This window comes from Euprymna scolopes, chromosome 38, assembly GCF_053919585.1.
Source record: "Euprymna scolopes isolate OS-2025 chromosome 38, ASM5391958v1, whole genome shotgun sequence".
NCBI lineage: Eukaryota > Metazoa > Mollusca > Cephalopoda > Sepiida > Sepiolidae > Euprymna > Euprymna scolopes.
The window spans coordinates 35,151,033-35,166,233 of record NC_136519.1 but is presented as its reverse complement, the minus strand read 5'-3'; the positions used below and the strand labels follow the sequence as shown (position 1 = coordinate 35,166,233).

Below are 15,201 nucleotides of genomic sequence, written 5' to 3'. Positions count from 1 at the left end.
TATATATATATATATATATATATATATATATATATATATATATGAAATTATTAGCTTTAATTAATGAATTTTCGTTCTTTCCTTTTTTTTTAGTTAATTTTCTCATGATTTTGTCTAGCTGGGGATGGTGCATACTAACGGATGCAATAAATTTACCTGCTTCCTCGGACATTTCAACTATGATATTTTTAAGATTCTAACTGTCTCTTGAAGTGCAATTTTGTTAATCTCTTTTGCAATTGGTTCACCGGGTATATTTGACGGGTAGTTTTTCATTCTTTTCATGAGTCCGGTTTCTGCTATAATAAATGGATTGTAACATGTAAGTGTTATTTTTATTTTTTATTCAATATATGTGTTGTCGTGTTGGTTTAGACCAAAACGATGACTCTTGCAATACAATGGGCATGCTTGCCGAAGTGGCGGAAGCGATTTCTTAAAATAGATTATTTAACACAAAACCAATTCTTTATTTTTTATTTACAGGAAAGAACTCTTCGACCGATCCCAAAAATTCGCGCGCGCTCTTCTTAAGGCGGGTCTCAAAAAGGGAGACCGTGTCGCCTTCTGCGTTTCCAACTGTATCGACTGGATGTCCTTCGATGTAGGGATCATGTTGGCAGGGGGTATAGCCGTTCATCTGCTTCTTGGGGCTTCAGACATCAAGGTGGCCTTGGCTGGATGTTCTGCAATCATTCTCGATGTCAAAGAACGGTGGAATGACTTCATGTCCATTGCCCAAATTCACGAAGGGGGGAAAGTCACCAGCGAAACGTGCCCGTCTATGAAACTAGCAATTGCTGTGGAGGCCGGAAGTCGACCACCTAATGCTCTTCTAGCACCGGAAATAATGGCAGAAATTGATACGCTGGAAGCCGGGAGATTCTCTAATTTTCCTTTCGTAAATCCCGAAGATGTCGCTTTTATAATTCAAACCTCCGGAACAACAGGCCACCCTAAAAAAGTCCAACATACACATTTTAATGCAGTTAATTGTTCGGGAATCAATGAAGACATATACGATAGCGAGGATGTTATGTACAACAGTCGACCAATGTCCTATGTCGGCGGCTACCCTTTTAGTTATGTATCGTTAGGAACTAAAGTTGTAACCGGAGATGCGGTATTCCTTAACACACCACAGAATTTTGATACGTGCGTTGATATCTGGAGGAAAGAAAGATGTAATGTTATCGGAGTTGCTCCACATAATCTTAAAAATTTACACGATTTCGGCTTCCGTGTCCGGATAGTCATCTCGGGCGGCGATTTACTGACAAAAGATATGATTAACCATACGTTCGTATTTGCTGACAATGTGTTGGTGGTTTACGCTAGTACCGAAGCAATCCTAATATCACACAGAATGTTTACGAAATCTGATATCGATGAGCACATTCAAGGGATGCTTGGTAGACCATCCCCGGATGTTGAAGTCAAGATTGTCAACGACAAGAATGAGATAGTGGAGTTGGGTGAGATGGGCACGGTGTGTGTCCGCAGTCCCTGGGTTTCCAAATCCTATGATGATGATAGATTTAATGACTCCTTTCAAAAAGGCTGGTTTCACACAACAGATGTTTGCCTGATGTTACCAGAGGGGGATCTATTGATGAAGGGGAGGACATCGGATTTTATCCTCAAGGGCACCGTAAACCTACCGATAAAACTGATCGAATCTTACGTGGATCAACATCCAGACGTAAAGCAGGTCGTAGTGGTTGGTATACCGGATCCCAGCTGCGGCGAAGACGTGTGTGCGTGCGTTCAAATCTGTCCGAACAAGAAGTTCGATGGCGATGCCTTGAGAATATTTTGCGAAAACAACATGCCGTGTAAGAACAGTTTTGATTGGGTCACAATGATGCCGAGCTATTTTTTACAATTCGACGACTTTCCCACAACGGAGAGCGGAAAGCTGGACAAGAGGAAAATCAAGGAGCTCGCGACTAAACAAGTCAACATGAAGCAACCAATGAAGTAATCAATCATAACTGACTCTATTTCCGATAATGAGATATCGATCTTCCTGACATTCTTCCGCACGTGCATTCCTTTGGTCCGGCCTTACATACCATCAAACTTACAACATTTTTAATGCAAACTTATATCCAAAGAACATATACAGGAAATACTGAATTGTTCTTCAACATTTGAGAATATAATTTCGGGATTAAGAACATTCGTCTTACTTTGGTTCACTTACTAAATGTAGTTTCCTATATGAGAATGACGAGCCACCTCTATACGCCGGCATAATCCATGCATAAAAAAGTTGTTTGCATTGCTTAAACAAACATATTCTTGTGTTGGAAAGATCTTCGGATATATATCACTTTCAGTAGAAACAAATACTGATACTGATATTTTTATTGAAAATATTCGCATTTGGTATCGTTTTTGGTAGAAATAAATATTGATGCTAATATTTTGTTGTAGAAAAAAATGTGTGCGCTGGTAGACAGAAATTATGACATTGTGAATTTTATGGTATAAAAATATGTGCACTGGTAGAAGCAAATATTGATGCTGATATTTTATGGTAGAAAAAATATGTGCACTTGTAGAAAGAAACTATTACATTGCGAATTTTATGGTATAAAATGTGCACTTGTACAAGCAAATATTGATTCTGGTATTTTGTGGTAGAAAAAATATGTGCACTGCTAGAAAAAATATGATATTGCGAATGTTATGGTATAAAAATATGTGCACTGGTAAAAGCAAATATTGATGTTGATATATTGTGGGAGAAAAAATATGTGCACTGATAGAAAGAAATAATGACACTGTGATTTCTATGGTATAAAAATATGTACACTAGTAAAAGCATATATTGATGTTAATATTTGTGGTAGAAAAATGTGTGCAGTGGTAGAAAGAAAGTACGACACTATGATTTTTATGGTATAAACATATATGCACTGGTAGAAATAACTTGCTGAATCTTAATTTTATTTTAGGAAAATGTGTGCACTGGGAAAACAATTGCTGTTACTGTATTTTTTTTTTTAATTAAATTTTTTGGAGTTGATGACGCATTTTGTAGAGACTGATAGTTTTGTGGTAGAAAAATGTGCAATGTTAAAACCAAATTCTGATACGATTATGTTTATGATGGGAAAATACACCGGTAGAAACACATGTTGATACTGCCATTTTTTAATGAAAATCTTTGGATTTGATAACATTTCTGGTAGAGGCAAATATAGACACTAGGGGCTTTATGGTAAAAAAAAATTGTGCAATGGTAGAAACAAATGTTTATACTATTATATTTATGGTATAAAAATACGCGCACTGGTAGAAACAAATGTTGATACTGTTACTTTTATTGTAGAAAAACGTGTGCACTGATATCGTTTTTTGGAAGAAATAAATGCTAACACAGGTACTTTTATTGCTTTAAAAAATACCTGGAGTGGTAGAAACAAATGCTTATTGATATTTTTCCTGGTAGAAAAATATGTGCACTGATATCATTTCTGGTAGAAACAAGTACAGATACTGATATTTTTATGTCTCTTATATTGTCTCTGGTAGAGACACGTGGTGATGTTGGTATTTTATGGCAGGAAACATACTTTTATTTAGTGCTTTATTCACAGTAATATTACAATAAAATATATCCGTTTATTAAATTATATATCATTTTATTTTATTTATTTTGTTTTTGTGTACATTCTGTTTTTGTTTTTTTTTAATATTGTCACCCTAAAGCTTATGCCTCATATGTTGTTATATATGCATGGCCTGGTATATTTCTATCTAGATGTAAATATAGTTTCACGGAATCTAATACGTGTAATACTAATTAAAACCATTCTAACCTCAACCTTAACCCTAATACTAATGCCAAATTTAACCTTAGCCATAACCAATTTAAACCTAAGTCAAAATTAAAGCAAAGTAATATGAGAGTATGTTTTTTTGCAAATGCTTTAAATAATGATTATTTAGATTATTTGGACTGTTGCACTCGTTTTGAAAGTTCTATGAACAACACTTCGCTCAATGTAACTTCTATCATTTTTTTATAAAGGAGTCACCACTTATCAAGGCCCAGATGCCACTCAAGGATAAGGGTTAATGAGTGTATGGTAGTCCGTGGGAATATATCGTAGTAAACGTTAGTAGTGGAAATTTGGTAAATTCGATTACTTAAGGGGGCGGATCATGAAGAAGTTATTCACGTTGGACTTGAAGACGGTCATATTGTACTCAGTTGGAAAGCAGGAAAACGGGACAGAGTTTCACGGGCGTGCTGTTCTAAGAAAGACGCTTTCTTTATGGAGTTTAGGTTTAGGCACAGATAAAGAGTGAGGGGAGGGAGAATTATTGAAAGTGGTTTTAGCTAAACGAGTGTTTGTTTTTTTTTACAAAAGGGTCATCACTTATCAAGGCCCGGAAGCTACGTGAGGTTATTGGTTATTGCGTGTATAGAAATCAGTGGGATAATATCGTAGTAATTGTCAGTAATGGATATTTGATTAAGTGGATTATTAATGGGGCGGTTTATCAGGAATTTGTTTATGTAAGGCTTGAAGAGATCCAAGTTGTAGTTAGGTGGGAAACAGACAAACGGAAGAGAGTTCCACAGGCGTGCCGTTCTAAGAAAGAAGATTTGTTCATGGAATCTACGTTTTGATTTAGACACAGATAAAGAGTGGGGGAAATTGACAATGGTTTAAGCTAGACGGATGTTTTTCGTGAAAGATTGGCGAGGGGAGACCAGAGATTGGAGCTCAAGCGAGAACTTGCCATGGAAATAACGATAAAACAAAGACAGGCTCGCAACCTCTCTTCTGTGGGAGAGAGGTTACAAGGAAGAGAAAAGGGCATCCCCCACTAAGCTACGAAGTCTATTTTGTATTCTGTCAAAGTAGGATAAACTATTTTTAGAAGCTCCTGTCCAGATGTGGCAGCAGTACTCCATCCTTGGAAGTACTTGGCTTTTATATAGATAGAGGATTGCATCAGGAGTGAGATATCAACTGGGGCGGTAGAAAGATCCCACAATTTTTTCAGCGACCTCGGCAACAGATTTGATGTACGTGTTCCATTTCAGGTCAGGAGTAAAAGTCAATTCCAGAAGCTTGTCAAAACATGGAGCCTCCCCAAGATGACAGCCATCCATTTCAATTGATGCCAGATGGAGATCAGAACGTTTATGATGAAGATAGAAGATTGATTTTAGACGCATTAAAATTAACCAACCACCTCTTCCCCCATTGCACCACGCGCTCAAGATCAAAGGAGAGAGAATCAAGGAGACCTTTGTCATTTACGGCCTTTGATGTGTTGCCATAGATGGTAGTGCCATCAGCATAAATGTCAATGAACGATCTATGTGTTTTAGGAGATCGTTAATATAGATCAGGAAGAGAGTTGGGCCGAGGATAGACCTCTTAGGAACTCCAGCATTAATACTTTGGGCTTCTGATTTCTGCCCATCAACCAATACTCTTACGAGCCTATCAGAGAGAAATGATTTAATAATTGAGAAAACATTTCCAGTTATACCGTAGCTGGAAATCTTGTGAAGTAGGCCTTTATGCCATGCCTTATCGAAGGCCTTTGATATGTCAAGAGCAATAGCCCAAGAAAGGGAGTCTTTGTCCGGAGATTCACTAATCCTATGAGATATAACCGTTAATACATCTGCTGTAGATCTAGCAGAACGGCAATAATATTGCATGTCACTAAGAAGATTATTTCTGATGAGATGGTTGACTACTTCTTTATTTAATATGGATTCCAGCAACTTACTCGTGACGTCCAGGAGAATTATTGGTCTGAACCGAGAGGGAGATGGCCTATCACCTGAATTCTTAAATACAGAGAATACTGATGAGGTTTTACAGGGTGTTGGGAAGCAATTCTCATTAAGACAACGCTTAAAAACAGTCTTGTAAGTATGGGGCAAGTTCTGGTTGAAGCTTTTTCAACACTATAATTGGAATGCCAGGACCAGTTGCTTTACTGGAATCAAGGTTTTTGATTAGCTTGGCGACCTCACGCACAGATATGTGTGTGTCGCATAGCGTGTTGTCTGTTATAGGGTAAAATTGATGGCTTTGGTCGCATAGGGTAAAATTCGCTGCAAAGTTCATGGCAAATAGTTTGGCTTTGTCTGATGCTGACGAGATGACCCCAGGTCCATTGATGATGGTTGGGATAGAACGCACGCTTTTGTTCAAGAGCTTGTTTGCTATTTGCCAAAACTTGTGGAAACCAAGCCGCTGCTCAGCTACTTTGGATTTAACGGACTGAGCATATAACTCTCTCGCATTTTTTATTACTCTTTTACAGTGGTTGTTGGCAGTCCTGAAAGCAGCTTTAGTCTCAGTACATCTATTACGTTTTCGTGAAAGTTGGGGGAGGGCATAGATTGGAGCTTAGACCTGCTTCAAATGCGTCTTATCAAACTCGGAAATCTTTCTGTCGAGCTCAGGAATCTGTACGGAATTAATTTTCTCATGGGTTAGATAAAGAATTCATTTAAAGGGGAAGAAGTGAAAATCAGAGGGTGCAAGGTCAAGAGAGTAAGGAGGATGGGGAAGGATTTCATAACCACACGTCCGTGCTTCTGATCTGAATTTTTAAATGAATTCTTTATCCAACCCATGGGAGCAGATATTTTTGCGTCCTATCAACGGAATGCAATTGTGGGAAAATTAATTTTTAAAAAAAGAGTTAAAATCCACCGCTGTTCTCCCCGATTGGAAGACAAATTTGATATTGATATCTGCACTATCTATGTTTCCTCGCATCTCGATGATAGCATTTTTTTTTTTGTTGTTATACGCTGGAATCAGTCATTATTATTTGTTTACATAATTCAAAAATTAATCGAATTCATTTTATCGATTTTCATCAGATCAAAGTTCTCTACCTTGATCTGACAAAATGAAATTAGTACGACAGATTACTTTCTTTGGATTATAACACATGTTGGTACATGTACAGGTTAATCAAGACATTAAAAAATAAAAATATCGAAAAAAAAGTTTAAATTGTATGTATCCGTTATGGAATGAAATTCTCCGAAAACAAATTTCACTTAATTTCATCAAGTAGTTTTTGTTTTACAGCGAAAAAACAATTTGTTATGATACCGAGCAAAAGGTTCCATTTTTAGGAAGAAAAGCTAGTATTAAAGATGGGAAGGGAGTGTCAGCGCTTTACATAGAGTTATCTCCCCGTGGCGTTTATAAAATTGAAACAAAATTTTAAAAAAATTCCAATATGTCTGCCTTCAACGCGCTCTCATAAAAACGTGTTTTTTTTCCGCAGTAAAAAAATAAAAAAATAACTACTCGATCAAATTAAGTGAAAGTTTTTTTGGGTTTTTTTTCGGAGATCTTCAGTTCAAAACGGATACGTACAATATAACCTTTTTTTCGGTATTTTCATTTTTTAATGTCTTGATTAAACTGTACAAGTATCCATTCACAAATAGAAAAAGGAACGGTTGTCATCAACAATGTATATGTTAAATAAATTTTGAACACACGATCCGATTCTCTCTCAAAGATGAATACCTGGCCCAATTCCTCGCTTACACCTCTCTCTAGCAATTCTATTCTTTGCAAGCGGTTTTACTGAGGTCAGGGATCAGATAGGCTTTCGCTTTGTTTACTTCTATATGTACACAGTATGTATGATAGACTCTCCCTTTGATTTCGACGTATGAGATTCCGCCACAACAAATTGCTCAGAAATGGACACAGATGATTTGTTTATAATGGTGAAGACTTTGTATAGGACCAACCACACTTTTTGCTATTACTGCTAACCTTTGTCGCTGCAGATGACTGCCACAGGACAGAGTATACCACATGTTTTTAAATCAGGGTTTCCTACTCCTAGATGCATGTCTTAACGAAGACTGGTGAATCAATGCGTCCTCAGATACCAACCTGGAAATTTCTACGACTCGACGCGGTACATACAGCGCCTAACCTTCCCAAATTGTCACCCATCTGATACGGGCCAGGACCAACGTTGCTTTACTTCGGTGATCTGACGATCTATACAAATATGTAAATAAACACAAGAACATCCACACAAACTCATATATATATATATATATATATATATATATATATATATATATATATATATATATATATATATATATATATATCTTAATCCTCGGCAAAGTTTCTTCATAGATGCTTGTATATATCAGCATGGCTCAAACAAGTAGATAATCATCACCAATAATCAGAATGAAAGGACCGAAAGGTCATATTCAAAAGTTTTATACTTTAGAAAAACATAATATATTGAAAATATTTTGAATATTGCCTACCATTTCTTTATTTCTGATTATAAAATTTTAATAATTTGAATCTGACCCAATCTGAGAAGGAATATATGTGCTGAAATAATGAGGGGAATGGTATATATTGGTTTGAGCTATGTCAATATGTGTACAGCTGTATGTAGAAGCTATGCCGCGGATTAAGGTAGGTGTTTATTTATATATTTATATACATATTGTATATATAGTATATATATACTATATAAATATATATATATACTATATATATACATACACATATATACATGTATATACATACATATATATACATATTTATATATATACATATATAAATAAATATATATACATATATATACACATACATATATGCACACACACATATATATATGTATATATATGTATGCATATATATATATATATATATATATGATAGACGCCCGTGCGTTGTCCGATCGTACAATACGCTTAAACATGATATTTTAATTTATACAGATTGCGTATGTGTCATCATGGAATAAATCATCCATTGATTATTATATATTACGAGAAATTTGAGCATGATTAAAAATCCGAAAATTGAAAGAGAAGATGCAATTAGGGTTCAAAATGTTGTAATGTAAGCAAATGATAAGGTAATTGCAGCCTCTCTTCCAATTTTCGTATAACATATTTCTTTTTAAGTTATGTCTCTCTATCTCTCACCCTCTCTCTCTCTCTCTCTCTCTCTCTCTCTCCCACCTATCCGTCTGTCTATCTACCTTATTATTTATCCATCTATCTATCTCTTACTCTACACATATATATATATATATTTATACATATATATATATATACATTTTATCCAATTACCAACTTTTTTCACTATCTACGCATTATTTCATTCAAAGAACGTTGTTATACTCAACAGAGAGCTTCCGTTTGATTGGACCTTTTTTATTTTTCAATTCTTATGATAGTAATTTTAGTGTGTAGCTCGAAAGAATTGATATATGATAAGTTCCGTGTGTAGTTCGCTATTGCTTTTCACCTTCTGAGGAAGACATTTCCAGGAGAGCTGTGTGAGTATTACTGCGAATTCGACTCGTAGGTTTCATATATACGAGAGGCTTGCAATAAGTAATGCCCCTGACCCACGAAAGAATAAAAAGATGTTTTTGTTTTACAGCAATTTATCTTTACGTTTGTTTATATTTTTCAGCGACTCTGTTATCCACTAAGTATAAGTGCTTATATCGTGGAAATAATAGGATAGATTAAATAATACGAGAGGCGTGCAATAAGTAATGCCCCTGACCCACTTCTCATAGCAGTAGAGCAAGGAAACTTGGCACATTTATTAGTCTTTCTCTACATAGGAAACACTCAGAGTTATGCATTTCTCTCATCGCTTTGGAGATCGTTTTTGTAGAACACCCCAGGTTGGTCCTGCAACCACGACGTGACTTCAGAAATCTAGGCTGCATCATCTGGGAGACCCTTTCCTTTCAAAAACAACTTCATGGCTGGGAAGAAGTGAAAGTCAGAGGGTGTAAAGTCAAGAGAGTAAGGAGTATGGGGAAGGCTTACATAACCACACGTCTGTGCTTCTGATCTGGCGACATGCGAGTTGTGGACCGGGGCGTTGTCCTGTAGGAAGAGGGTATCTTTGCTGATCTTGCCCCGCCTCTTGATTTTGATAGCTTCTCTTAATTTCCTCAAAAGTGACGCATAATAGGCTCCTGTAATTGTGGTACCCTTTGCCAGGAAATCTGTCATCACTACTCCGTCCTGGTTCCAGAAGACTGTGAGCATGATCTTGCCAGCGGAGGGCTGCATCCTCGCCTTCTTTGGGGGTGGTGAGTCCAAGTGCTTCCACTGCATTGACTGGGTTTTGGTCTCTGGATCATAGTGATAAACCCAGGTTTCATCCTGTGTAATCAGTCTTTTGAAAAACTTTGACTAATCTTCTTGGCACATCTCCAAATTCATCCTCGAGCACTCGACGCGTTCTTACTTCTGGAATGTGTGTGAGCAACCTGGGAATCCATCTGGCAGACACCTTATGCATATTCAAATGATCATGAATGATAGTTTCCACAAACCCTGTACTAATCTTGACATCTTGGGCTATTTGGCGAATAGAAATGCGCCGATCTTCCAAAATAACAACCTCAACTTGACGGACAGATGCCTCATCAAGGGCAGAAGGGAGGCGACCATGTCTGGGAGCTGTTTCCGCAGATTTTCGGGCATGTTTGAATTGACGATGCCAGCATTTTACAAGGTCATATGATGTGGCATTATCACCATAAGTTTCTTTCATTTCATCAAAAGTCTCATGTGGTGTGCGTCCTTTCAAATACAAAAAGCCGGATCACTGCTCGGCATTCAACAGGCCCCATTTCACACCTGACTCAGTTCAAACACCTGTAAAACAGAAACCGCAATTAGTTCAGAGCTGTAATACATAATGCCACATAACCCGTAGAGATATAAATCATTGCACATACAAAATTCAGCTAGATCAGACAAGTGGAAGTGGGTCAGGAGCATTACTTATTGCACGCCCCTCGTATATGATTATTTTTTTAAACTTTCTTCATAATAAAGCACTCTGGTAGGATTATTTGCCATTAATCTTCTATAGAAGTATAGCACCACCACCACTACCACCATCACCTCGGAAGTAACAGTTGAACCTTAACAGCCATTGGTCGATAACTTTCGAGAAAGAATATTCACAAATTGTTTGCCCTTCAAGATGAAGAAACATCCGCTGGAATACTCTGCTAATATTCATGAACCCCCAGCATCCAAATATAGACAGGTTTCTTGCCAGCTACAATGGAAGAAGTGATAACGAAGATGAGACGAAAAATATAGAATGAGACCAATGACCAGAGACCATCACTAAAAAAATGTGATTGTCTAAAATGTAGTAAATATCCAGTGACGCTGCTTGACTTAGAAAATTTTGAGAAAGACATACTCAACATAATTCCCAACTTGCAATTCACAATGAATTTCCAGAAAAAAAAAACAACCTTATCCACTGATATTAAGAGGCTACAAACAAAGAACACGGCTCTTCTCTGAAAAAAAAAAGCACAGTGCGAAAGTTTTGGCTGATTTAAAATTTCATCCTCGAAATGCAAAAATGTAGTATATATTATTTAATTAAAATTCATTATTGAGATATTATTTATTAATTTATTTATTGCGGACTATTGTTACATGATAAGGGCTGTCCCCTGTTCATGTAAGTATAAAAATAGAGAGATTAGTTAAAATGAAAATAAGAGAAAGCAGAAATCGAACCCTGGACATAAGTTTTAAAGAACAATAGGTTTAAATGGAATGTCCAGTAAATTGTTAATTCGGATGAAATAAATAATAAATAAACTATTCAATTGTTAAAAGAATGTGGATAATAAAATATGAGTTAAATAAATTAGATATGTAGGTTAAATTCCTTTGTGGAAACAACACAAGGAAAATAGGTTATTGGGAAATCAATGTCGAAAACGTGCAAAGTCGCGCATGTTGAGACACGTGAATTTTGCTCACGTGGCCGGGATGCATGGAGTTCTCAATATAGCAGGTGGGAGTTAGTTGGTCGAGAGAGTCAGAGACAGTCAGAGAGACAGTCAGGAGAGACAGTCAGGAGAGACAGACAGGCGGACGTCTGAAGCGAGACGTCACTTCAGAAACTAAGATGTGAAACTTTGAGTTCTTAATGAGGAAATCCCGACCGGTCGTCAGAAAATAAATTCAGCATGTGTTTTGTGATAAAGCTCATCTTTGTGTTTGTGATTTCTACAAAAAGGTAAATTGTATTGTTATTATATGTCTGTGTATAAAATGTCATTACATACACATCTCTCTCTAAGATACCACGAAAAAAAAATTGCGAGTTGTTATATAGTTGTTTCATTAAAGAGTCTTAGAGAGAGACTATTATAAGTGATGCTTTTTCTTGTGAGAGTTCTTATTAGTAATGATATGAGTCTTAGTGAGAGTTCTTGTCTTATTACATATGATGTTGTATCTTAGAGAGAGAGATGTTGTTGTAATGACATTTTATACACAGACATATAATAACAATACAATTTACCTTTTTGTAGAAATCACAAACACAAAGATGAGCTTTATCACAAAACACATGCTGAATTTATTTTCTGACGACCGGTCGGGATTTCCTCATTAAGAACTCAAAGTTTCACATCTTAGTTTCTGAAGTGACGTCTCGCTTCAGACGTCCGCCTGTCTGTCTCTCCTGACTGTCTCTCCTGACTGTCTCTCTGACTGTCTCTGACTCTCTCGACCAACTAACTCCCACCTGCTATATTGAGAACTCCATGCATCCCGGCCACGTGAGCAAAATTCACGTGTCTCAACATGCGCGACTTTGCACGTTTTCGACATTGATTTCCCAATAACCTATTTTCCTTGTGTTGTTTCCACAAAGGAATTTAACCTACATATCTAATTTATTTAACTCATATTTTATTATCCACATTCTTTTAACAATTGAATAGTTTATTTATTACTTATTTCATCCGAATTAACAATTTACTGGACATTCCATTTAAACCTATTGTTCTTTAAAACTTATGTCCAGGGTTCGATTTCTGCTTTCTCTTATTTTCATTTTAACTAATCTCTCTATTTTTATACTTACATGAACAGGGGACAGCCCTTATCATGTAACATCCCTCCCTTCCATATTTCACAAAAAAAAATGTATGCATTTCTAATTTTAGTACATTTTTTATTTTTACATCTACACAACCACACGGCTAGAAAGATCAGGCTAAAAAAACACCAAAAAAAAAAAATCTCTTTCAGTCAGCCCTTCACGGCCGACTTCACAATTATTTATTTTTTTATAAGATCAGGACCTTTCTGATCTTTGTGGCATTTACTCTTTGGGTGTAGGATATTTACCTATGATACACATCAGCTATTTTCCAGCCACCCATATGCCGCAGACTAGAGGTTTTCACCTTTCTCGAAATGGACGACTTCCTTCGTCTCAAAAGTGTTCTGATCTCTCTTTCCGCATGGTTAGTCTTATCAAGTATGGCTTTGTTTTTTTTGTTTTTTTTTATTCTATAACTATCTCATACGGGACATACCAAAGCTCATATACTTAAATCTTTGTAGTTGGCTTCAGAAGTTTAAGATATACCTTTTTTTCTCTCATACGGATTCACTCGGATTTCCTTGCTTGGATTCTTGAAACTTCGACGAGGATTTAGAAATATCACCCCTAACTAACTAACACGTTTCCTGCGACCAACAACTTAATTGCGCCTAAATTCTATCTAATTGCCCGATTTTTTTGTGATTTTTCTTTTCTCTCACCAGGGCTTCCAAGATCCAGCAGATATATCCCACATTCATGCTCCTCTAAAAAAAATACAAGGTTATATCTTTCTTACGTAATCTACGGCATATTTTTGCCTGTCTCTTACTTCATTAAGCTATATGTGATTGCCTCGGGACTACCTCTCATCGGTTTACTGGTCCCCTTAAGAATTTTCGTATTCTTTCCAACGCCTGTTTATTAACTAAGCCAAGACTTATTTATTACTTTGCTTGGAGTCGTTGTGAATCCGTATGAGAGAAAAAAAAGGTATATCTTAAACTTCTGAAGCCAACTACAAAGATTTAAGTATATGAGCTTTGGTATGTCCCGTATGAGATAGTTATAGAATAAAAAAAAACAAAGCCATACTTAATAAGAACTCACATAACATACGCGCACAAGTGGTATAGTCTAATACTAATAATAATAACTATATAACACTATTATCCTCATGTTTTTTGTTGTTGTTTTAACTATTCCTCTGTCCTTCGTCGGGTGGTAACCGCAACGGAATAGGAACTCCGAATCGCCTAACTGCATCCTGAGCAATTACTGTCTGTTGTCGTCTCACCACGTTTTGGCTTAATTAGGATTGAAACAGCTATCTTCAGACAATTCTCACCTGGAACCGTAGAGATTCAACGCCTCTATCCACTGTGCCACGAAGGCGAGATTTCTCTGAAGAAATCGGTTCCAATCCTACCCAAAACCGGCCAGAGGCTTACTTGGCCAAAACGTGGTGAGACGGCATCAACTATGGAAGGCAGTAATTGCTGAGGATGCAGTTAGGAGATTCAGAGTTCCTATTCCATCGTGGTTACCACCTGACGAAAGTCAGAGGAATAGTTGGCCGACAACGTCGTGAAGCAACAACTAAAATAAAAGATGAGGATAATAGTCCGCAATAAATAAATTGAAAAATGCTGTGTTTTTGAAAATCTTTATTCATAAGAATAAATACCTTTTTCTCTAAATAAATAGATTACATCCGTCAACAAACTTATAAATGTCTTCTTTGTAAAAGTGTTTAAGTTTTGATGTGAGATATGAACCTAACTTGTTTTAAATCTTCTCTCTGGTTTTAACCCCAAGCAATCTAATTGGTTTTGTAATCCTCGGAATAAGTAATAAGCCAAGAAAGCTAAATAAATAAATATATATATATATATATATATATATATATATATATATATATATATATATATATATATACAGATTTCCCTATACAATTCTTCTGGCCCCCTTTCTGTAGATTAGAAAAAGGTCGTTCTAGGGTCAACGTTGGTGAGAATATTTCGGAAACATCTGAATGATACTGTAATAATCTGACAGAATAAGTTATAAGTTAAAATAAATACGTTTAAGTGATACGTTTAAGTGATAAGAGTATGCAGAAAATGAATCACAATAGTTCAAAATGCTCCTGTCTACAAAGCGACAAAACCTTTTGAAACAATTTTATATATATATATATATATATATATATATATATATATATATATAAGGATTGCTGCATCTTTCAAGATGATCGCTGTTACATTGAGTTCTCCCAATCTTGTCG

At 36.2% G+C, this 15,201-nt stretch overlaps 1 protein-coding gene across 10 annotated transcripts in view; it reads left to right on the top strand.

Moving 5' to 3' along the window:
• The window catches only part of LOC145263133 (putative acyl-CoA synthetase YngI), a 146,110-nt gene that overhangs the window by 74,563 nt on the left and 56,346 nt on the right, over positions 1-15,201 (top strand). The window contains exon 3 of one of the 10 annotated variants that reach the window (XM_080120089.1): positions 487-3,646. The exons of the other annotated variants lie outside the window; for them this stretch is intronic. Within the exon in view, the coding sequence (XP_079976215.1) occupies positions 487-1,984 (1,498 nt within the window). The 3' untranslated portion in view covers positions 1,985-3,646. Of the gene's footprint in view, positions 1-486; positions 3,647-15,201 lie in introns of those variants that run through there. 10 annotated transcript variants of the gene reach the window in all.